The 26217-nt window shown below is 35.6% G+C and overlaps 1 protein-coding gene across 1 annotated transcript in view; it reads left to right on the forward strand.

Moving 5' to 3' along the window:
* The first annotated feature begins 428 nt into the window (after window positions 1-428).
* LOC134473835 (butyrophilin subfamily 1 member A1-like) overlaps window positions 429-26217 on the forward strand; it is a 66758-nt gene continuing 40969 nt past the window's right edge. Inside the window, exon 1 of the mRNA XM_063239512.1 lies at window positions 429-526. Within this exon, the coding sequence (XP_063095582.1) occupies window positions 457-526 (70 nt within the window). The 5' untranslated portion in view covers window positions 429-456. The remainder of the gene's footprint in view (window positions 527-26217) is intronic.

Genomic DNA, 26217 nt, shown 5'->3' on the forward strand with positions numbered 1-26217 from the left:
AAACGTCACATGGATTCTCCTCCATGGAAACTCAATAGAAGCACAAAAGCAAAAGAAAGCTAAATGATAGGAAAGAGACAGACAGAGAAAATAGCACTACTTCACCTTTCCCCTGAGAATATACACAATTTAAATTTCGGTACACTATTTCCCACACTTCCTCCCCATTTTTTGTTTATAAATTCTCATTAGTGTGTGTGGGTAGCATTTCCTCACAGCCAAGATCTGCATCTCTCTATTAGTGTCCCGGTACCTTCAGGGTCCTGGCCAAAAACTAATAAATACAATGGCAAACTGATGTGAGAGCCGCTTTGCTTTAACTTCTACCTATGGAGTAAGCAGCTCTAAAAAACAAGAAATGTGTCCTGCCTCTAATCTCATGTTACCCTTCCAAGCATATCTACTAATTGTCTGCTGAGCACTGCAAAGCACTCACTGAATATCAGTGATATTAGAATGATTTGGTTTCTATTTGATTGTGAGTTCGGTATGTTTTCATTTTCAGAACAACTCAGAAAGGACAAAGATAAATTTTAATAATATTTTATGAACTAATTACAATCTTGCTACAGTTATTTGTAATCATTTTGTAATCCCTCCTTCTTGAAGTTTTCGAAGTAAGATCTATTTGTGATTTTGATACAGACTTAGTTTTAAAAATCCGTCAATCATCTTGTTTCTCCCTATGTCACTGTCTCTCTATCATTTACTATCTCATTCACTATCTTTATTTACTAATACTTACGTTGATTTATTTTTCTAAAACTGCTAGTTTTTGATCATTTGTGATTGCATTTATATGATCTCTCACTGATTCCATCAAAATATGTTTTGCAGAAACACTTCAAACGAAACATGGTGAGTTTCCACTGTTCATCCAGTTTGATTAAAGATACTGAAAATTAGAACAAATTGTAAGCAATACTAAAGGAGCAAAAGGTATCCTCATTTTATAGGTCATAGAGTAAATAAAGTAGTGTCTCTTGTGCACCTTTACTACTAATTTTACATTTTGCTTAAATTTGAGCTATATTTAAGATTTTTTTCAGTTTAATTTCAACTGCCGTTTTACTCTGAACACTTGTTCAGAAATATGAAAGGTATGTTAACCAGAAGTATACTGGTTTATCTTGATAAACACAAAAATTAAGAAATTTCCACAAAACGTTCTCCATTCCATGGAAGAATCACTCCTTTCAGGTGAAGAACACTTCTACTGACTAGCTATTTTTATTGATGTAAAACTCGACCAGAATTAAAATACTCCTGTGAAGTGTACTGTCCAGTGACACTTTGCACATTAAACGTGCTGTGTAGACCTTCACATACCTCCCAGAGAGTCAGTATGCAAAACTGACTCCAGCTCACAAGAAGACACTTGTGGTTGCTCTGAGAACCCCTTTTCGGCTCTGTCTCTGGGAATTTACCTACTTGGGTTTCCTCATTCCTCTGTCAGGGTGTGAACATCTGAGTCAGCCTTCTTGCCTGTGTACACAGTTATCCAAATTCATCAAGTTGTAACTTCCGTCAATACTTGCCATCTTGTCATGGCAGAGTACCATTCAGCAAGTACATCTAAGTCTGAATACCAGTCAAACATCCATGTGAAATCCTATCTCCGTTCACCTCATGGTTGACACTGGGACTTCACTAGCTTGAGACCTCGGTGCATCCTACCACACAAGAGCAGGTTTGAGTACCTGCTTTAAATTTGAAGGAGCCTGTGACTGGGGATTGAATTGCCATGTCACTGTGTTTCTTTTTATATATATCCTGAAATGTATCCTGCTCAAATATCTCTATTGTTGAGCCAACTGAAGAACAACAGATGCACCTTGAGTCCAAACTGTCAAGTGAAGTAAAATTGACTCAGAAGCAAAAATATCATATGATTTATCTCATACAAGAATCGTATTATATATACACATTTCAAAATGAAAGATAGACAATCAGAAAAAAAGAGATAGGATAATAGCACTATTTCGTTTTTCCAGTAAGGAATTAAAAAATATGAACTTGTTTAGATGCTTCCAAGACTCTTACATGTTTGTATTTATCCAGAAGAGCCAACTTAGTACCTCTCAGTTGCTGTATTACTGCTTTAATTTGTATCTTCAATGTCACCAGAGATACTGGGCACCTTTCTATGGGCCTGTTCTTTTTCCCTCTTCATGGCAGAAACATCCATCTTCTGTCCCTCTCTATGTTTCTAAAAGGAACTGTTATTTTTTTGTCATTAAGCTGAAAGTGTACATTTTCATTTACACACTGTGCAAATTTTTATTACATTCCACGTTTTCATTTGTCTTTTATTGCTCTGGCCTCATTTTCATTTCTAAACCTCCACTCCAAAATCAAAGGGCATCAAGAAATATCATATTGCACACTTTGCAGTTGCGTTTACTCCAAAGTTATTTCGGTAAGATATTTGATAGCCTTTTCTTAAGTTTGAGTAAATATTTTCAGTGCAGGAAAATACAAAGATATGCATCAGAGGCTCATTTATACCACAGAGATTTTTTTCTAGGCAGGGATTTTTCTCAGAAATGTGGTCATTTTCAAAGGACATTAACTACTTGTACATTGCAACATGGTAATGAAAGAGTCTTCCTTCACACAGAGTCCTTTTGATATAGTAAAACATTTCTCTTTAAAATTAAAATATACAAACAACTTATATTCTCTCCCCTTGTATATATTTAAATAAAATCTGAAAAAAGAAATGTTTAGAACCCATTGCAGTACATTATTGAAAATCAGTAGCAAACAGAATTATAATTTTACATTTTTTAAATTTGTCTGATAATATGAGAATTTCATTATGAAGATGACAACAAACAAAGTGAAAGAGAATGAGTGGACATAAGCAGGAAAGGTGCTGAAAACATAGAGGAGCCAGTAAATGAGGTATCAGTACAAAGCAGAGAACCATTGGAGGAACAGAAAAGAAAAGAGGAAATAAATTGTGCCATAAAAAAACATGGCAGGTTCTTCAGTCATCTATGTAAAAGGTGATGGGGTGTTAGTACGTCCCGTGGAGTTTAGTCATCGGGCCAGTCACAGCCACTGACATGATTTTCCTCACCGGACTTCACAGGTGCATAACCTTACTTCTCAGAAAGCTGTGTAGCACACAAAACTCAGCTCACTAATACTTCTTTATAATGAATAAATTGCTCTGAAAATCTTTCACAGCCTGCTACTTAGATGTGCCGCAAAATAATGTCTGTCAGTATAGCTAATCATCCTACAGTGAACCTTAATGTTTATCAAGCCACATTCGCAGACTGAGGGTGTCAAATTCTCTTGAAGGGAATATACGTCTAGATATTAATGCATCACCAACTCAGCTTTGGAAAGACATGTTTGTAATGGAAGATGAAAGGCTATTTTTCAATAAAGCTTGGAGTTATGCAGGTGCTATAGAGGCATAATATTTGTTATATAAAATCATCACTTGACAGTAGTAGATGATGACAAGATTCATCTACCACAAAAAGAAATATTAGAGTATGTGTCTGGTTCACACTCTGCTCTCACAGACATATCGAGGTCATCACTGTTCCTTCAGGGCCCTTGCGAAATAAATACATAAAATGGCAAAATACTGTCAGACTCCCATTTCAGAAATGTTTAACTCGAGAACAAGAAATTGTGAAAATTGACAAGACGGGTGTCCTTCCTCTAATATCGTGGTACTCTTCCACATGTGCTTACTAATTTAGTTTCTGAGCATGGTAGATGGTAAACACGATGCCCTTTAAAACATTTGAATAAAGCCTGGTGCAGAGGAGCATTCAAGAACTATCAATCACGATAGAATCACTTCGTTTATGTTTCACTGTGATTTTTGTATGTTTTTATTTTATCAGATCAACTCAAAGAAGAGAAGGGTGAGTTTTAATAACACTTTAAGTACAAAATACAACCTTCTTACAGGTATGGATGACTACAGTTTTATCTTTATGCTATTCATTACTACGTTCTCGGAGTATCAGTTAGTAATTTTTATCTATTTTAATAACTAAAATCCTTTAAATATTCTATTTATATTAAATTACTTCTGTAAACCTTAATTCACTTTTCGCCACATCTATTTTTTGATCATTTTGATTGCAATTGTAAATTACTTCACTGATTTCCTCAATATTCTTTAATAGTTTTGAAACTGAACTTAAGAGAAAATGGTGATTTTTCTAATCTTGATTTCCTCTCATAAGGATATTACCGATAGAGCCATAACTTTATCAGTAACAAAGATGTGAAGGAAATCTTCATCTTCAAGATTTATGATAAAAGCCCCATTGCCTCTGGCACACTTCTAACACTCATTTAGGAGTTTTTTTTTTTTTTTTGGTTTTTTTTTTTCTTGTTGTTGTTTAAATTCATCTGTTTTAAAAGATTTGCTATTTGTTTTGTCAACTGCCAAATTTTTCTGTAACTACTAGTTCAGGAAAGCAAAAGATAGTTTAGAGGTAACTAGGAAGATATTTCAGCATCACATGTCTACAAATTATGGTACTTAAGCTAGGCCAGTTCTTCACTGTCTGAGTTGACGCTTTCATATTTCATTTCATGATGGCGTGTACTGATTAGTGGCTTTAATTGAGGTGAAAGCCATGGTGAGCTGAGTCAGGCCCTCTACAGCACACATTCAGTAACTTGCAGTACACTTCAGGGCTGTGCCACTCACATGCTTGTAGATCCCAGAGCGGGAGCCGGTGCACTCCGGGCATCATGAGCAGTCAGGTCTGCTTTCCTACACTTAACTCAGCCTTTGACAGTCACTATTCTGCTTTTTCTATGGAATCTTCTGCTCGGCTTACCACACATCAAGGACACTACAAAGTATATGACATTTTGTAGCTGCCTACTTTCACAAGTATAGAGTTTTCCACATTTGACACGTTGTAATGTGTGCCAGTACTTTAGTTTTCTTTGTAAATAACACTCTACTGGATGAGTATGTGCAATTGTTTTTAACCCTTTACCTATGGACTTAGGGATTCTTCCCAGTTTGTGCTACAGTAAATACTGTTTTCATCCACAATCCTGTACAATTACGTGATTCAGGCTTGCTTTGACATTTGAAGGAGTCCACACTGGGAATGGAAATGTTGGGGCATGTCTATTTCACTGAAAATTTGCCCATGAAATGCCAGTACTTTTGATTCTCCCATAAAGAAATAGATGCACCCTGAGACTGTAATCAAAAGTAATATAATTCTGGTAAAACGTCACATGGATTCTCCTCCATGGAAACTCAATAGAAGCACAAAAGCAAAAGAAAGCTAAATGATAGGAAAGAGACAGACAGAGAAAATAGCACTACTTCACCTTTCCCCTGAGAATATACACAATTTAAATTTCGGTACACTATTTCCCACACTTCCTCCCCATTTTTTGTTTATAAATTCTCATTAGTGTGTGTGGGTAGCATTTCCTCACAGCCAAGATCTGCATCTCTCTATTAGTGTCCCGGTACCTTCAGGGTCCTGGCCAAAAACTAATAAATACAATGGCAAACTGATGTGAGAGTCGCTTTGCTTTAACTTCTACCTATGGAGTAAGCAGCTCTAAAAAACAAGAAATGTGTCCTGCCTCTAATCTCATGTTACCCTTCCAAGCATATCTACTAATTGTCTGCTGAGCACTGCAAAGCACTCACTGAATATCAGTGATATTAGAATGATTTGGTTTCTATTTGATTGTGAGTTCGGTATGTTTTCATTTTCAGAACAACTCAGAAAGGACAAAGGTAAATTTTAATAATATTTTATGAACTAATTACAATCTTGCTACAGTTATTTGTAATCATTTTGTAATCCCTCCTTCTTGAAGTTTTCGAAGTAGGATCTATTTGTGATTTTGATACAGACTTAGTTTTAAAAATCCGTCAATCATCTTGTTTCTCCCTATGTCACTGTCTCTCTATCATTTACTATCTCATTCACTATCTTTATTTACTAATACTTACGTTGATTTATTTTTCTAAAACTGCTAGTTTGTGATCATTTGTGATTGCATTTATATGATCTCTCACTGATTCCATCAAAATATGTTTTGCAGAAACACTTCAAACGAAACATGGTGAGTTTCCACTGTTCATCCAGTTTGATTAAAGATACTGAAAATTAGAACAAATTGTAAGCAATACTAAAGGAGCAAAAGGTATCCTCATTTTATAGGTCATAGAGTAAATAAAGTAGTGTCTCTTGTGCACCTTTACTACTAATTTTACATTTTGCTTAAATTTGAGCTATATTTAAGATTTTTTTCAGTTTAATTTCAACTGCCGTTTTACTCTGAGCACTTGTTCAGAAATATGAAAGGTATGTTAACCAGAAGTATACTGTTTTATCTTGATAAACACAAAAATTAAGAAATTTCCACAAAACGTTCTCCATTCCATGGAAGAATCACTCCTTTCAGGTGAAGAACACTTCTACTGACTAGCTATTTTTATTGATGTAAAACTCGACCAGAATTAAAATACTCCTGTGAAGTGTACTGTCCAGTGACACTTTGCACATTAAACGTGCTGTGTAGACCTTCACATACCTCCCAGAGAGTCAGTATGCAAAACTGACTCCAGCTCACAAGAAGACACTTGTGGTTGCTCTGAGAACCCCTTTTCGGCTCTGTCTCTGGGAATTTACCTACTTGGGTTTCCTCATTCCTCTGTCAGGGTGTGAACATCTGAGTCAGCCTTCTTGCCTGTGTACACAGTTATCCAAATTCATCAAGTTGTAACTTCCGTCAATACTTGCCATCTTGTCATGGCAGAGTACCATTCAGCAAGTACATCTAAGTCTGAATACCAGTCAAACATCCATGTGAAATCCTATCTCCGTTCACCTCATGGTTGACACTGGGACTTCACTAGCTTGAGACCTCGGTGCATCCTACCACACAAGAGCAGGTTTGAGTACCTGCTTTAAATTTGAAGGAGCCTGTGACTGGGGATTGAATTGCCATGTCACTGTGTTTCTTTTTATATATATCCTGAAATGTATCCTGCTCAAATATCTCTATTGTTGAGCCAACTGAAGAACAACAGATGCACCTTGAGTCCAAACTGTCAAGTGAAGTAAAATTGACTCAGAAGCAAAAATATCATATGATTTATCTCATACAAGAATCGTATTATATATACACATTTCAAAATGAAAGATAGACAATCAGAAAAAAAGAGATAGGATAATAGCACTATTTCGTTTTTCCAGTAAGGAATTAAAAAATATGAACTTGTTTAGATGCTTCCAAGACTCTTACATGTTTGTATTTATCCAGAAGAGCCAACTTAGTACCTCTCAGTTGCTGTATTACTGCTTTAATTTGTATCTTCAATGTCACCAGAGATACTGGGCACCTTTCTATGGGCCTGTTCTTTTTCCCTCTTCATGGCAGAAACATCCATCTTCTGTCCCTCTCTATGTTTCTAAAAGGAACTGTTATTTTTTTGTCATTAAGCTGAAAGTGTACATTTTCATTTACACACTGTGCAAATTTTTATTACATTCCACGTTTTCATTTGTCTTTTATTGCTCTGGCCTCATTTTCATTTCTAAACCTCCACTCCAAAATCAAAGGGCATCAAGAAATATCATATTGCACACTTTGCAGTTGCGTTTACTCCAAAGTTATTTCGGTAAGATATTTGATAGCCTTTTCTTAAGTTTGAGTAAATATTTTCAGTGCAGGAAAATACAAAGATATGCATCAGAGGCTCATTTATACCACAGAGATTTTTTTCTAGGCAGGGATTTTTCTCAGAAATGTGGTCATTTTCAAAGGACATTAACTACTTGTACATTGCAACATGGTAATGAAAGAGTCTTCCTTCACACAGAGTCCTTTTGATATAGTAAAACATTTCTCTTTAAAATTAAAATATACAAACAACTTATATTCTCTCCCCTTGTATATATTTAAATAAAATCTGAAAAAAGAAATGTTTAGAACCCATTGCAGTACATTATTGAAAATCAGTAGCAAACAGAATTATAATTTTACATTTTTTAAATTTGTCTGATAATATGAGAATTTCATTATGAAGATGACAACAAACAAAGTGAAAGAGAATGAGTGGACATAAGCAGGAAAGGTGCTGAAAACATAGAGGAGCCAGTAAATGAGGTATCAGTACAAAGCAGAGAACCATTGGAGGAACAGAAAAGAAAAGAGGAAATAAATTGTGCCATAAAAAAACATGGCAGGTTCTTCAGTCATCTATGTAAAAGGTGATGGGGTGTTAGTACGTCCCGTGGAGTTTAGTCATCGGGCCAGTCACAGCCACTGACATGATTTTCCTCACCGGACTTCACAGGTGCATAACCTTACTTCTCAGAAAGCTGTGTAGCACACAAAACTCAGCTCACTAATACTTCTTTATAATGAATAAATTGCTCTGAAAATCTTTCACAGCCTGCTACTTAGATGTGCCGCAAAATAATGTCTGTCAGTATAGCTAATCATCCTACAGTGAACCTTAATGTTTATCAAGCCACATTCGCAGACTGAGGGTGTCAAATTCTCTTGAAGGGAATATACGTCTAGATATTAATGCATCACCAACTCAGCTTTGGAAAGACATGTTTGTAATGGAAGATGAAAGGCTATTTTTCAATAAAGCTTGGAGTTATGCAGGTGCTATAGAGGCATAATATTTGTTATATAAAATCATCACTTGACAGTAGTAGATGATGACAAGATTCATCTACCACAAAAAGAAATATTAGAGTATGTGTCTGGTTCACACTCTGCTCTCACAGACATATCGAGGTCATCACTGTTCCTTCAGGGCCCTTGCGAAATAAATACATAAAATGGCAAAATACTGTCAGACTCCCATTTCAGAAATGTTTAACTCGAGAACAAGAAATTGTGAAAATTGACAAGACGGGTGTCCTTCCTCTAATATCGTGGTACTCTTCCACATGTGCTTACTAATTTAGTTTCTGAGCATGGTAGATGGTAAACACGATGCCCTTTAAAACATTTGAATAAAGCCTGGTGCAGAGGAGCATTCAAGAACTATCAATCACGATAGAATCACTTCGTTTATGTTTCACTGTGATTTTTGTATGTTTTTATTTTATCAGATCAACTCAAAGAAGAGAAGGGTGAGTTTTAATAACACTTTAAGTACAAAATACAACCTTCTTACAGGTATGGATGACTACAGTTTTATCTTTATGCTATTCATTACTACGTTCTCGGAGTATCAGTTAGTAATTTTTATCTATTTTAATAACTAAAATCCTTTAAATATTCTATTTATATTAAATTACTTCTGTAAACCTTAATTCACTTTTCGCCACATCTATTTTTTGATCATTTTGATTGCAATTGTAAATTACTTCACTGATTTCCTCAATATTCTTTAATAGTTTTGAAACTGAACTTAAGAGAAAATGGTGATTTTTCTAATCTTGATTTCCTCTCATAAGGATATTACCGATAGAGCCATAACTTTATCAGTAACAAAGATGTGAAGGAAATCTTCATCTTCAAGATTTATGATAAAAGCCCCATTGCCTCTGGCACACTTCTAACACTCATTTAGGAGTTTTTTTTTTTTTTTGGTTTTTTTTTTTCTTGTTGTTGTTTAAATTCATCTGTTTTAAAAGATTTGCTATTTGTTTTGTCAACTGCCAAATTTTTCTGTAACTACTAGTTCAGGAAAGCAAAAGATAGTTTAGAGGTAACTAGGAAGATATTTCAGCATCACATGTCTACAAATTATGGTACTTAAGCTAGGCCAGTTCTTCACTGTCTGAGTTGACGCTTTCATATTTCATTTCATGATGGCGTGTACTGATTAGTGGCTTTAATTGAGGTGAAAGCCATGGTGAGCTGAGTCAGGCCCTCTACAGCACACATTCAGTAACTTGCAGTACACTTCAGGGCTGTGCCACTCACATGCTTGTAGATCCCAGAGCGGGAGCCGGTGCACTCCGGGCATCATGAGCAGTCAGGTCTGCTTTCCTACACTTAACTCAGCCTTTGACAGTCACTATTCTGCTTTTTCTATGGAATCTTCTGCTCGGCTTACCACACATCAAGGACACTACAAAGTATATGACATTTTGTAGCTGCCTACTTTCACAAGTATAGAGTTTTCCACATTTGACACGTTGTAATGTGTGCCAGTACTTTAGTTTTCTTTGTAAATAACACTCTACTGGATGAGTATGTGCAATTGTTTTTAACCCTTTACCTATGGACTTAGGGATTCTTCCCAGTTTGTGCTACAGTAAATACTGTTTTCATCCACAATCCTGTACAATTACGTGATTCAGGCTTGCTTTGACATTTGAAGGAGTCCACACTGGGAATGGAAATGTTGGGGCATGTCTATTTCACTGAAAATTTGCCCATGAAATGCCAGTACTTTTGATTCTCCCATAAAGAAATAGATGCACCCTGAGACTGTAATCAAAAGTAATATAATTCTGGTAAAACGTCACATGGATTCTCCTCCATGGAAACTCAATAGAAGCACAAAAGCAAAAGAAAGCTAAATGATAGGAAAGAGACAGACAGAGAAAATAGCACTACTTCACCTTTCCCCTGAGAATATACACAATTTAAATTTCGGTACACTATTTCCCACACTTCCTCCCCATTTTTTGTTTATAAATTCTCATTAGTGTGTGTGGGTAGCATTTCCTCACAGCCAAGATCTGCATCTCTCTATTAGTGTCCCGGTACCTTCAGGGTCCTGGCCAAAAACTAATAAATACAATGGCAAACTGATGTGAGAGTCGCTTTGCTTTAACTTCTACCTATGGAGTAAGCAGCTCTAAAAAACAAGAAATGTGTCCTGCCTCTAATCTCATGTTACCCTTCCAAGCATATCTACTAATTGTCTGCTGAGCACTGCAAAGCACTCACTGAATATCAGTGATATTAGAATGATTTGGTTTCTATTTGATTGTGAGTTCGGTATGTTTTCATTTTCAGAACAACTCAGAAAGGACAAAGGTAAATTTTAATAATATTTTATGAACTAATTACAATCTTGCTACAGTTATTTGTAATCATTTTGTAATCCCTCCTTCTTGAAGTTTTCGAAGTAGGATCTATTTGTGATTTTGATACAGACTTAGTTTTAAAAATCCGTCAATCATCTTGTTTCTCCCTATGTCACTGTCTCTCTATCATTTACTATCTCATTCACTATCTTTATTTACTAATACTTACGTTGATTTATTTTTCTAAAACTGCTAGTTTGTGATCATTTGTGATTGCATTTATATGATCTCTCACTGATTCCATCAAAATATGTTTTGCAGAAACACTTCAAACGAAACATGGTGAGTTTCCACTGTTCATCCAGTTTGATTAAAGATACTGAAAATTAGAACAAATTGTAAGCAATACTAAAGGAGCAAAAGGTATCCTCATTTTATAGGTCATAGAGTAAATAAAGTAGTGTCTCTTGTGCACCTTTACTACTAATTTTACATTTTGCTTAAATTTGAGCTATATTTAAGATTTTTTTCAGTTTAATTTCAACTGCCGTTTTACTCTGAGCACTTGTTCAGAAATATGAAAGGTATGTTAACCAGAAGTATACTGTTTTATCTTGATAAACACAAAAATTAAGAAATTTCCACAAAACGTTCTCCATTCCATGGAAGAATCACTCCTTTCAGGTGAAGAACACTTCTACTGACTAGCTATTTTTATTGATGTAAAACTCGACCAGAATTAAAATACTCCTGTGAAGTGTACTGTCCAGTGACACTTTGCACATTAAACGTGCTGTGTAGACCTTCACATACCTCCCAGAGAGTCAGTATGCAAAACTGACTCCAGCTCACAAGAAGACACTTGTGGTTGCTCTGAGAACCCCTTTTCGGCTCTGTCTCTGGGAATTTACCTACTTGGGTTTCCTCATTCCTCTGTCAGGGTGTGAACATCTGAGTCAGCCTTCTTGCCTGTGTACACAGTTATCCAAATTCATCAAGTTGTAACTTCCGTCAATACTTGCCATCTTGTCATGGCAGAGTGCCATTCAGCAAGTACATCTAAGTCTGAATACCAGTCAAACATCCATGTGAAATCCTATCTCCGTTCACCTCATGGTTAACACTGGGACTTCACTAGCTTGAGACCTCGGTGCATCCTACCACACAAGAGCAGGTTTGAGTACCTGCTTTAAATTTGAAGGAGCCTGTGACTGGGGATTGAATTGCCATGTCACTGTGTTTCTTTTTACATATATCCTGAAATGTATCCTGCTCAAATATCTCTATTGTTGAGCCAACTGAAGAACAACAGATGCACCTTGAGTCCAAACTGTCAAGTGAAGTAAAACTGACTCAGAAGCAAAAATATCATATGATTTATCTCATACAAGAATCGTATTATGTATACACATTTCAAAATGAAAGATAGACAATCAGAAAAAAAGAGATAGGATAATAGCACTATTTCGTTTTTCCAGTAAGGAATTAAAAAATATGAACTTGTTTAGATGCTTCCAAGACTCTTACATGTTTGTATTTATCCAGAAGAGCCAACTTAGTACCTCTCAGTTGCTGTATTACTGCTTTAATTTGTATCTTCAATGTCACCAGAGATACTGGGCACCTTTCTATGGGCCTGTTCTTTTTCCCTCTTCATGGCAGAAACATCCATCTTCTGTCCCTCTCTATGTTTCTAAAAGGAACTGTTATTTTTTTGTCATTAAGCTGAAAGTGTACATTTTCATTTACACACTGTGCAAATTTTTATTACATTCAAAGTTTTCATTTGTCTTTTATTGCTCTGCCCTCATTTTCATTTCTAAACCTCCACTCCAAAATCAAAGGGCATCAAGAAATATCATATTGCACACTTTGCAGTTGCGTTTACTCCAAAGTTATTTCGGTAAGATATTTGATAGCCTTTTCTTAAGTTTGAGTAAATATTTTCAGTGCAGGAAAATACAAAGATATGCATCAGAGGCTCATTTATACCACAGAGATTTTTTTCTAGGCAGGGATTTTTCTCAGAAATGTGGTCATTTTCAAAGGACATTAACTACTTGTACATTGCAACATGGTAATGAAAGAGTCTTCCTTCACACAGAGTCCTTTTGATATAGTAAAACATTTCTCTTTAAAATTAAAATATACAAACAACTTATATTCTCTCCCCTTGTATATATTTAAATAAAATCTGAAAAAAGAAATGTTTAGAACCCATTGCAGTACATTATTGAAAATCAGTAGCAAACAGAATTATAATTTTACATTTTTTAAATTTGTCTGATAATATGAGAATTTCATTATGAAGATGACAACAAACAAAGTGAAAGAGAATGAGTGGACATAAGCAGGAAAGGTGCTGAAAACATAGAGGAGCCAGTAAATGAGGTATCAGTACAAAGCAGAGAACCATTGGAGGAACAGAAAAGAAAAGAGGAAATAAATTGTGCCATAAAAAAACATGGCAGGTTCTTCAGTCATCTATGTAAAAGGTGATGGGGTGTTAGTACGTCCCGTGGAGTTTAGTCATCGGGCCAGTCACAGCCACTGACATGATTTTCCTCACCGGACTTCACAGGTGCATAACCTTACTTCTCAGAAAGCTGTGTAGCACACAAAACTCAGCTCACTAATACTTCTTTATAATGAATAAATGGCTCTGAAAATCTTTCACAGCCTGCTACTTAGATGTGCCGCAAAATAATGTCTGTCAGTATAGCTAATCATCCTACAGTGAACCTTAATGTTTATCAAGCCACATTCGCAGACTGAGGGTGTCAAATTCTCTTGAAGGGAATATACGTCTAGATATTAATGCATCACCAACTCAGCTTTGGAAAGACATGTTTGTAATGGAAGATGAAAGGCTATTTTTCAATAAAGCTTGGAGTTATGCAGGTGCTATAGAGGCATAATATTTGTTATATAAAATCATCACTTGACAGTAGTAGATGATGACAAGATTCATCTACCACAAAAAGAAATATTAGAGTATGTGTCTGGTTCACACTCTGCTCTCACAGACATATCGAGGTCATCACTGTTCCTTCAGGGCCCTTGCGAAATAAATACATAAAATGGCAAAATACTGTCAGACTCCCATTTCAGAAATGTTTAACTCGAGAACAAGAAATTGTGAAAATTGACAAGACGGGTGTCCTTCCTCTAATATCGTGGTACTCTTCCACATGTGCTTACTAATTTAGTTTCTGAGCATGGTAGATGGTAAACACGATGCCCTTTAAAACATTTGAATAAAGCCTGTTGCAGAGGAGCATTCAAGAACTATCAATCACGATAGAATCACTTCGTTTATGTTTCACTGTGATTTTTGTATGTTTTTATTTTATCAGATCAACTCAAAGAAGAGAAGGGTGAGTTTTAATAACACTTTAAGTACAAAATACAACCTTCTTACAGGTATGGATGACTACAGTTTTATCTTTATGCTATTCATTACTACGTTCTCGGAGTATCAGTTAGTAATTTTTATCTATTTTAATAACTAAAATCCTTTAAATATTCTATTTATATTAAATTACTTCTGTAAACCTTAATTCACTTTTCGCCACATCTATTTTTTGATCATTTTGATTGCAATTGTAAATTACTTCACTGATTTCCTCAATATTCTTTAATAGTTTTGAAACTGAACTTAAGAGAAAATGGTGATTTTTCTAATCTTGATTTCCTCTCATAAGGATATTACCGATAGAGCCATAACTTTATCAGTAACAAAGATGTGAAGGAAATCTTCATCTTCAAGATTTATGATAAAAGCCCCATTGCCTCTGGCACACTTCTAACACTCATTTAGGAGTTTTTTTTTTTTTTTTTTTTTTGGTTTTTTTTTTTCTTGTTGTTGTTTAAATTCATCTGTTTTAAAAGATTTGCTATTTGTTTTGTCAACTGCCAAATTTTTCTGTAACTACTAGTTCAGGAAAGCAAAAGATAGTTTAGAGGTAACTAGGAAGATATTTCAGCATCACATGTCTACAAATTATGGTACTTAAGCTAGGCCAGTTCTTCATTGTCTGAGTTGACGCTTTCATATTTCATTTCATGATGGCGTGTACTGATTAGTGGCTTTAATTGAGGTGAAAGCCATGGTGAGCTGAGTCAGGCCCTCTACAGCACACATTCAGTAACTTGCAGTACACTTCAGGGCTGTGCCACTCACATGCTTGTAGATCCCAGAGCGGGAGCCGGTGCACTCCGGGCATCATGAGCAGTCAGGTCTGCTTTCCTACACTTAACTCAGCCTTTGACAGTCACTATTCTGCTTTTTCTATGGAATCTTCTGCTCGGCTTACCACACATCAAGGACACTACAAAGTATATGACATTTTGTAGCTGCCTACTTTCACAAGTATAGAGTTTTCCACATTTGACACGTTGTAATGTGTGCCAGTACTTTAGTTTTCTTTGTAAATAACACTCTACTGGATGAGTATGTGCAATTGTTTTTAACCCTTTACCTATGGACTTAGGGATTCTTCCCAGTTTGTGCTACAGTAAATACTGTTTTCATCCACAATCCTGTACAATTACGTGATTCAGGCTTGCTTTGACATTTGAAGGAGTCCACACTGGGAATGGAAATGTTGGGGCATGTCTATTTCACTGAAAATTTGCCCATGAAATGCCAGTACTTTTGATTCTCCCATAAAGAAATAGATGCACCCTGAGACTGTAATCAAAAGTAATATAATTCTGGTAAAACGTCACATGGATTCTCCTCCATGGAAACTCAATAGAAGCACAAAAGAAAAGAAAGCTAAATGATAGGAAAGAGACAGACAGAGAAAATAGCACTACTTCACCTTTCCCCTGAGAATATACACAATTTAAATTTCGGTACACTATTTCCCACACTTCCTCCCCATTTTTTGTTTATAAATTCTCATTAGTGTGTGTGGGTAGCATTTCCTCACAGCCAAGATCTGCATCTCTCTATTAGTGTCCCGGTACCTTCAGGGTCCTGGCCAAAAACTAATAAATACAATGGCAAACTGATGTGAGAGTCGCTTTGCTTTAACTTCTACCTATGGAGTAAGCAGCTCTAAAAAACAAGAAATGTGTCCTGCCTCTAATCTCATGTTACCCTTCCAAGCATATCTACTAATTGTCTGCTGAGCACTGCAAAGCACTCACTGAATATCAGTGATATTAGAATGATTTGGTTTCTATTTGATTGTGAGTTCGGTATGTTTTCATTTTCAGAACAACTCAGAAAGGACAAAGGTAAATTTTAATAATATTTTATGAACTAATTAAAATCTGGCTACAGTTATTTGTAATCATTTTGTAATCCCTCCTTCTTGAAGTTTTCGAAGTAGGATCTATTTGTGATTTTGATACAGACTTAGTTTTAAAAATCCGTCAATCATCTTGTTTCTCCCTATGTCACTGTCTCTCTATCATTTACTATCTCATTCACTATCTTTATTTACTAATACTTACGTTGATTTATTTTTCTAAAACTGCTAGTTTGTGATCATTTGTGATTGCATTTATATGATCTCTCACTGATTCCATCAAAATATGTTTTGCAGAAACACTTCAAACGAAACATGGTGAGTTTCCACTGTTCATCCAGTTTGATTAAAGATACTGAAAATTAGAACAAATTGTAAGCAATACTAAAGGAGCAAAAGGTATCCTCATTTTATAGGTCATAGAGTAAATAAAGTAGTGTCTCTTGTGCACCTTTACTACTAATTTTACATTTTGCTTAAATTTGAGCTATATTTAAGATTTTTTTCAGTTTAATTTCAACTGCCGTTTTACTCTGAGCACTTGTTCAGAAATATGAAAGGTATGTTAACCAGAAGTATACTGTTTTATCTTGATAAACACAAAAATTAAGAAATTTCCACAAAACGTTCTCCATTCCATGGAAGAATCACTCCTTTCAGGTGAAGAACACTTCTACTGACTAGCTATTTTTATTGATGTAAAACTCGACCAGAATTAAAATACTCCTGTGAAGTGTACTGTCCAGTGACACTTTGCACATTAAACGTGCTGTGTAGACCTTCACATACCTCCCAGAGAGTCAGTATGCAAAACTGACTCCAGCTCACAAGAAGACACTTGTGGTTGCTCTGAGAACCCCTTTTCGGCTCTGTCTCTGGGAATTTACCTACTTGGGTTTCCTCATTCCTCTGTCAGGGTGTGAACATCTGAGTCAGCCTTCTTGCCTGTGTACACAGTTATCCAAATTCATCAAGTTGTAACTTCCGTCAATACTTGCCATCTTGTCATGGCAGAGTGCCATTCAGCAAGTACATCTAAGTCTGAATACCAGTCAAACATCCATGTGAAATCCTATCTCCGTTCACCTCATGGTTAACACTGGGACTTCACTAGCTTGAGACCTCGGTGCATCCTACCACACAAGAGCAGGTTTGAGTACCTGCTTTAAATTTGAAGGAGCCTGTGACTGGGGATTGAATTGCCATGTCACTGTGTTTCTTTTTACATATATCCTGAAATGTATCCTGCTCAAATATCTCTATTGTTGAGCCAACTGAAGAACAACAGATGCACCTTGAGTCCAAACTGTCAAGTGAAGTAAAACTGACTCAGAAGCAAAAATATCATATGATTTATCTCATACAAGAATCGTATTATGTATACACATTTCAAAATGAAAGATAGACAATCAGAAAAAAAGAGATAGGATAATAGCACTATTTCATTTTTCCAGTAAGGAATTAAAAAATATGAACTTGTTTAGATGCTTCCAAGACTCTTACATGTTTGTATTTATCCAGAAGAGCCAACTTAGTACCTCTCAGTTGCTGTATTACTGCTTTAATTTGTATCTTCAATGTCACCAGAGATACTGGGCACCTTTCTATGGGCCTGTTCTTTTTCCCTCTTCATGGCAGAAACATCCATCTTCTGTCCCTCTCTATGTTTCTAAAAGGAACTGTTATTTTTTTGTCATTAAGCTGAAAGTGTACATTTTCATTTACACACTGTGCAAATTTTTATTACATTCCACGTTTTCATTTGTCTTTTATTGCTCTGGCCTCATTTTCATTTCTAAACCTCCACTCCAAAATCAAAGGGCATCAAGAAATATCATATTGCACACTTTGCAGTTGCGTTTACTCCAAAGTTATTTCGGTAAGATATTTGATAACCTTTTCTTAAGTTTGAGTAAATATTTTCAGTGCAGGAAAATACAAAGATATGCATCAGAGGCTCATTTATACCACAGAGATTTTTTTCTAGGCAGGGATTTTTCTCAGAAATGTGGTCATTTTCAAAGGACATTAACTACTTGTACATTGCAACATGGTAATGAAAGAGTCTTCCTTCACACAGAGTCCTTTTGATATAGTAAAACATTTCTCTTTAAAATTAAAATATACAAACAACTTATATTCTCTCCCCTTGTATATATTTAAATAAAATCTGAAAAAAGAAATGTTTAGAACCCATTGCAGTACATTATTGAAAATCAGTAGCAAACAGAATTATAATTTTACATTTTTTAAATTTGTCTGATAATATGAGAATTTCATTATGAAGATGACAACAAACAAAGTGAATGAGAATGAGTGGACATAAGCAGAAAAGGTGCTGAAAACATAGAGGAGCCAGTAAATGAGGTATCACTATAAAGCAGAGAACCATTGGAGGAACAGAAAAGAAAAGAGGAAATAAATTGTGCCATAAAAAAACATGGCAGGTTCTTCAGTCATCTATGTAAAAGGTGATGGGGTGTTAGTACGTCCCGTGGAGTTTAGTCATCGGGCCAGTCACAGCCACTGACATGATTTTCCTCACCGGACTTCACAGGTACATAACCTTACTTCTCAGAAAGCTGTGTAGCACACAAAACTCAGCTCACTAATACTTCTTTATAATGAATAAATTGCTCTGAAAATCTTTCACAGCCTGCTACTTAGATGTGCCGCAAAATAATGTCTGTCAGTATAGCTAATCATCCTACACTGAACCTTAATGTTTATCAAGCCACATTCGCAGACTGAGGGTGTCAAATTCTCTTGAAGGGAATATACGTCTAGATATTAATGCATCACCAACTCAGCTTTGGAAAGACATGTTTGTAATGGAAGATGAAAGGCTATTTTTCAATAAAGCTTGGAGTTATGCAGGTGCTATAGAGGCATAATATTTGTTATATAAAATCATCACTTGACAGTAGTAGATGATGACAAGATTCATCTACCACAAAAAGAAATATTAGAGTATGTGTCTGGTTCACACTCTGCTCTCACAGACATATCGAGGTCATCACTGTTCCTTCAGGGCCCTTGCGAAATAAATACATAAAATGGCAAAATACTGTCAGACTCCCATTTCAGAAATGTTTAACTCGGGAACAAGAAATTGTGAAAATTGACAAGACGTGTGTCCTTCCTCTAATATCGTGGTACTCTTCCTCATGTGCTTACTAATTTAGTTTCTGAGCATGGTAGATGGTAAACACGATGCCCTTTAAAACATTTGAATAAAGCCTGGTGCAGAGGAGCATTCAAGAACTATCAATCACATTAGAATCACTTCGTTTATGTTTCACTGTGATTTTTGTATGTTTTTATTTTATCAGATCAACTCAAAGAAGAGAAGGGTGAGTTTTAATAACACTTTAAGTACAAAATACAACCTTCTTACAGGTATGGATGACTACAGTTTTATCTTTATGCTATTCATTACTACGTTCTCGGAGTATCAGTAATTTTTATCTATTTTAATAACTAAAATCCTTTAAATATTCTATTTATATTAAATTACTTCTGTAAACCTTAATTCACTTTTCGCCACATCTACTTTTTGATCATTTTTGATTGCAATTGTAAATTACTTCACTGATTTCCTCAATATTCTTTATTAGTTTTGAACCTGCACTTAAGAGAAAATGGTGATTTTTCTAATCTTGATTTCCTCTCATAAGGATATTACCGATAGAGCCATAACTTTATCAGTAACAAAGATGTGAAGGAAATCTTCATCTTCAAGATTTATGATAAATGCCCCATTGCCTCTGGCACACTTCTAACACTCATTTAGGAGGTTTTTTTTTTTTTTTTTTTTTTTTTTTTTTTTTTGGTTTTTTTTTTTCTTGTTGTTGTTTAAATTCATCTGTTTTAAAAGATTTGCTATTTGTTTTGTCAACTGCCAAATTTTTCTGTAACTACTAGTTCAGGAAAGCAAAAGATAGTTTAGAGGTAACTAGGAAGATATTTCAGCATCACATGTCTACAAATTATGGTACTTAAGCTAGGCCAGTTCTTCACTGTCTGAGTTGACGCTTTCATATTTCATTTCATGATGGCGTGTACTGATTAGTGGCTTTAATTGAGGTGAAAGCCATGGTGAGCTGAGTCAGGCCCTCTACAGCACACATTCAGTAACTTGCAGTACACTTCAGGGCTGTGCCACTCACATGCTTGTAGATCCCAGAGCGGGAGCCGGTGCACTCCGGGCATCATGAGCAGTCAGGTCTGCTTTCCTACACTTAACTCAGCCTTTGACAGTCACTATTCTGCTTTTTCTATGGAATCTTCTGCTCGGCTTACCACACATCAAGGACACTACAAAGTATATGACATTTTGTGGCTGCCTACTTTCACATGTATAGAGTTTTCCACATTTGACACGTTGTAATGTGTGCCAGTACTTTAGTTTTCTTTGTAAATAACACTCTACTGGATGAGTATGTGCAATTGTTTTTAACCCTTTACCTATGGACTTAGGGATTCTTCCCAGTTTGTGCTACAGTAAATACTGTTTTCATCCACAATCCTGTACAATTACGTGATTCAGGCTTGCTTTGACATTTGAAGGAGTCCACACTGGGAATGGAAATGTTGGGGCATGTCTATTTCACTGAAAATTTGCCCATGAAATGCCAGTACTTTTGATTCTCCCATAAAGAAATAGATGCACCCTGAGACTGTAATCAAAAGTAATATAATTCTGGTAAAACGTCACATGGATTCTCCTCCATGGAAACTCAATAGAAGCACAAAAGCAAAAGAAAGCTAAATGATAGGAAAGAAACAGACAGAGAAAATAGCACTACTTCACCTTTCCCCTGAGAATATACACAATTTAAATTTCGGTACACTATTTCCCACACTTCCTCCCCATTTTTTGTTTATAAATTCTCATTAGTGTGTGTGGGTAGCATTTCCTCACAGCCAAGATCTGCATCTCTCTATTAGTGTCCCAGTACCTTCAGGGTCCTGGCCAAAAACTAATAAATACAATGGCAAACTGATGTGGGATTCGCTTTGCTTTAACTTCTACCTATGGAGTAAGCAGCTCTAAAAAACAAGAAATGTGTCCTGCCTCTAATCTCATGTTACCCTTCCAAGCATATCTACTAATTGTCTGCTGAGCACTGCAAAGCACTCACTGAATATCAGTGATATTAGAATGATTTGGTTTCTATTTGATTGTGAGTTCGGTATGTTTTCATTTTCAGAACAACTCAGAAAGGACAAAGGTAAATTTTAATAATATTTTATGAACTAATTACAATCTTGCTACAGTTATTTGTAATCATTTTGTAATCCCTCCTTCTTGAAGTTTTCGAAGTAGGATCTATTTGTGATTTTGATACAGACTTAGTTTTAAAAATCCGTCAATCATCTTGTTTCTCCCTATGTCACTGTCTCTCTATCATTTACTATCTCATTCACTATCTTTATTTACTAATACTTACGTTGATTTATTTTTCTAAAACTGCTAGTTTGTGATCATTTGTGATTGCATTTATATGATCTCTCACTGATTCCATCAAAATATGTTTTGCAGAAACACTTCAAACGAAACATGGTGAGTTTCCACTGTTCATCCAGTTTGATTAAAGATACTGAAAATTAGAACAAATTGTAAGCAATACTAAAGGAGCAAAAGGTATCCTCATTTTATAGGTCATAGAGTAAATAAAGTAGTGTCTCTTGTGCACCTTTACTACTAATTTTACATTTTGCTTAAATTTGAGCTATATTTAAGATTTTTTTCAGTTTAATTTCAACTGCCGTTTTACTCTGAGCACTTGTTCAGAAATATGAAAGGTATGTTAACCAGAAGTATACTGTTTTATCTTGATAAACACAAAAATTAAGAAATTTCCACAAAACGTTCTCCATTCCATGGAAGAATCACTCTTTTCAGGTGAAGAACACTTCTACTGACTAGCTATTTTTATTGATGTAAAACTCGACCAGAATTAAAATACTCCTGTGAAGTGTACTGTCCAGTGACCCTTTGCACATTAAACGTGCTGTGTAGACCTTCACATACCTCCCAGAGAGTCAGTATGCAAAACTGACTCCAGCTCACAAGAAGACACTTGTGGTTGCTCTGAGAACCCCTTTTCGGCTCTGTCTCTGGGAATTTACCTACTTGGGTTTCCTCATTCCTCTGTCAGGGTGTGAACATCTGAGTCAGCCTTCTTGCCTGTGTACACAGTTATCCAAATTCATCAAGTTGTATCTTCCGTCAATACTTGCCATCTTGTCATGGCAGAGTACCATTCAGCAAGTACATCTAAGTCTGAATACCAGTCAAACATCCATGTGAAATCCTATCTCCGTTCACCTCATGGTTGACACTGGGACTTCACTAGCTTGAGACCTCGGTGCATCCTACCACACAAGAGCAGGTTTGAGTACCTGCTTTAAATTTGAAGGAGCCTGTGACTGGGGATTGAATTGCCATGTCACTGTGTTTCTTTTTATATATATCCTGAAATGTATCCTGCTCAAATATCTCTATTGTTGAGCCAATTGACAAACAACAGATGCACCTTGAGTCCAAACTGTCAAGTGAAGTAAAACTGACTCAGAAGCAAAAATATCATATGATTTATCTCATACAAGAATCGTATTATGTATATACATTTCAAAATGAAAGATAGACAATCAGAAAAAAGAGATAGGATAATAGCACTATTTCGTTTTTCCAGTAAGGAAGTACAAAATATGAACTTGTTTGGATGCTTCCAAGACTCTTGCATGTTTGTATTTATCCAGAAGAGCCACCTTAGTACCTCTCAGATGTTGTATTACTGCTTTAATTTGCATCTTCAATGTCACCAGAGATACTGGGCACCTTTCTATGGGCCTGTTCTTTTTCCCTCTTCGTGGCAGAAACATCCATCTTCTCTCTCTCTCTATGTTTCTAAAAGGAACTGTTATTTTTTTGTCATTAAGCTGAAAGTGTACATTTTCATTTACACACTGTGCAAATTTTTATTACATTCAAAGTTTTCATTTGTCTTTTATTGCTCTGGCCTCATTTTCATTTCTAAACCTCCACTCCAAAATCAAAGGGCATCAAGAAATATCATATTGCACACTTTGCAGTTGCGTTTACTCCAAAGTTATTTCAGTAAGATATTTGATAACCTTTTCTTAAGTTTGAGTAAATATTTTCAGTGCAAGAAAATACAAAGATATGCATCAGAGGCTCATTTATACCACAGAGATTTTTTTCTAGGCAGGGATTTTTCTCAGAAATGTGGTCATTTTCAAAGGACAGTAACTACTTGTACATTGCAACATGGTAATGAAAGAGTCTTCCTTCAAACAGAGTCCTTTTGATATAGTAAAACATTTCACTTTAAAATTAAAATATACAAACAACTTATATTCTCTCCTCTTGTATATATTTAAATAAAATCTGACAAAAGAAATGTTTAGAACCCATTGCAGTACATTATTGAAAATCAGTAGCAAACAGAATTATAGTTTTACATTTGTTAAATTTGTCTGATAATATGAGAATTTCATTTTGAAGATGACAACAAACAAAGTGAATGAGAATGAGTGGACATAAGCAGGAAAGGTGCTGAAAACATAGAGGAGCCAGTAACTGTGGTATCAGTACAAAGCAGAGAACCACTGGAGGAACAGAAAAGAAAAGAGGAAATAAATTGTGCCATAAAAAAACATGGCAGGTTCTTCAGTCATCTATGTAAAAGGTGATGGGGTGTTAGTACGTCCCGTGGAGTTTAGTCATCGGGGCAGTCACAGCCACTGACATGATTTTCCTCACCGGACTTCACAGGTGCATAACCTTACTTCTCAGAAAGCTGTGTAGCACACAAAACTCAGCTCACTAATACTTCTTTATAATGAATAAATTGCTCTGAAAATCTTTCACAGCCTGCTACTTAGATGTGCCGCAAAATAATGTCTGTCAGTATAGCTAATCATCCTACACTGAACCTTAATGTTTATCAAGCCACATTCGCAGACTGAGGGTGTCAAATTCTCTTGAAGGGAATATACGTCTAGATATTAATGCATCACCAACTCAGCTTTGGAAAGACATGTTTGTAATGGAAGATGAAAGGCTATTTTTCAATAAAGCTTGGAGTTATGCAGGTGCTATAGAGGCATAATATTTGTTATATAAAATCATCACTTGACAGTAGTAGATGATGACAAGATTCATCTACCACAAAAAGAAATATTAGAGTATGTGTCTGGTTCACACTCTGCTCTCACAGACATATCGAGGTCATCACTGTTCCTTCAGGGCCCTTGCGAAATAAATACATAAAATGGCAAAATACTGTCAGACTCCCATTTCAGAAAGGTTTAACTCGGGAACAAGAAATTGTGAAAATTGACAAGACGGGTGTCCTTCCACTAATATCGTGGTACTCTTCCACATGTGCTTACTAATTTAGTTTCTGAGCATGGTAGATGGTAAACACGATGCCCTTTAAAACATTTGAATAAAGCCTGGTGCAGAGGAGCATTCAAGAACTATCAATCACATTAGAATCACTTCGTTTATGTTTCACTGTGATTTTTGTATGTTTTTATTTTATCAGATCAACTCAAAGAAGAGAAGGGTGAGTTTTAATAACACTTTAAGTACAAAATACAACCTTCTTACAGGTATGGATGACTACAGTTTTATCTTTATGCTATTCATTACTACGTTCTCGGAGTATCAGTTAGTAATTTTTATCTATTTTAATAACTAAAATCCTTTAAATATTCTATTTATATTAAATTACTTCTGTAAACCTTAATTCACTTTTCGCCACATCTATTTTTTGATCATTTTTGATTGCAATTGTAAATTACTTCACTGATTTCCTCAATATTCTTTATTAGTTTTGAACCTGCACTTAAGAGAAAATGGTGATTTTTCTAATCTTGATTTCCTCTCATAAGGATATTACCGATAGAGCCATAACTTTATCAGTAACAAAGATGTGAAGGAAATCTTCATCTTCAAGATTTATGATAAATGCCCCATTGCCTCTGGCACACTTCTAACACTCATTTAGGAGGTTTTTTTTTTTTTTTTTTTTTTTTTTTTTTTTTTTTTTGGTTTTTTTTTTTTTCTTGTTGTTGTTTAAATTCATCTGTTTTAAAAGATTTGCTATTTGTTTTGTCAACTGCCAAATTTTTCTGTAACTACTAGTTCAGGAAAGCAAAAGATAGTTTAGAGGTAACTAGGAAGATATTTCAGCATCACATGTCTACAAATTATGGTACTTAAGCTAGGCCAGTTCTTCACTGTCTGAGTTGACGCTTTCATATTTCATTTCATGATGGCATGTACTGATTAGTGGCTTTAGTTGAGGTGAAACCATGGTGAGCTGAGTCAGGCCCTCTACAGCACACATTCAGTAACTTGCAGTACACTTCAGGGCTGTGCCACTCACATGCTTGTAGATCCCAGAGCGGGAGCCGGTGCACTCCGGGCATCATGAGCAGTCAGGTCTGCTTTCCTACACTTAACTCAGCCTTTGACAGTCACTATTCTGCTTTTTCTATGGAATCTTCTGCTCGGCTTACCACACATCAAGGACACTACAAAGTATATGACATTTTGTGGCTGCCTACTTTCACATGTATAGAGTTTTCCACATTTGACACGTTGTAATGTGTGCCAGTACTTTAGTTTTCTTTGTAAATAACACTCTACTGGATGAGTATGTGCAATTGTTTTTAACCCTTTACCTATGGACTTAGGGATTCTTAGCAGTTTGTGCTACAGTAAATACTGTTTTCATCCACAATCCTGTACAATTACGTGATTCAGGCTTGCTTTGACATTTGAAGGAGTCCACACTGGGAATGGAAATGTTGGGGCATGTCTATTTCACTGAAAATTTGCCCATGAAATGCCAGTACTTTTGATTCTCCCATAAAGAAATAGATGCACCCTGAGACTGTAATCAAAAGTAATATAATTCTGGTAAAACGTCACATGG

This window comes from Cavia porcellus, unplaced genomic scaffold (assembly GCF_034190915.1).
Source record: "Cavia porcellus strain 051 isolate PalLab524CR breed Dunkin Hartley unplaced genomic scaffold, mCavPor4.1 scaffold_28, whole genome shotgun sequence".
NCBI lineage: Eukaryota > Metazoa > Chordata > Mammalia > Rodentia > Caviidae > Cavia > Cavia porcellus.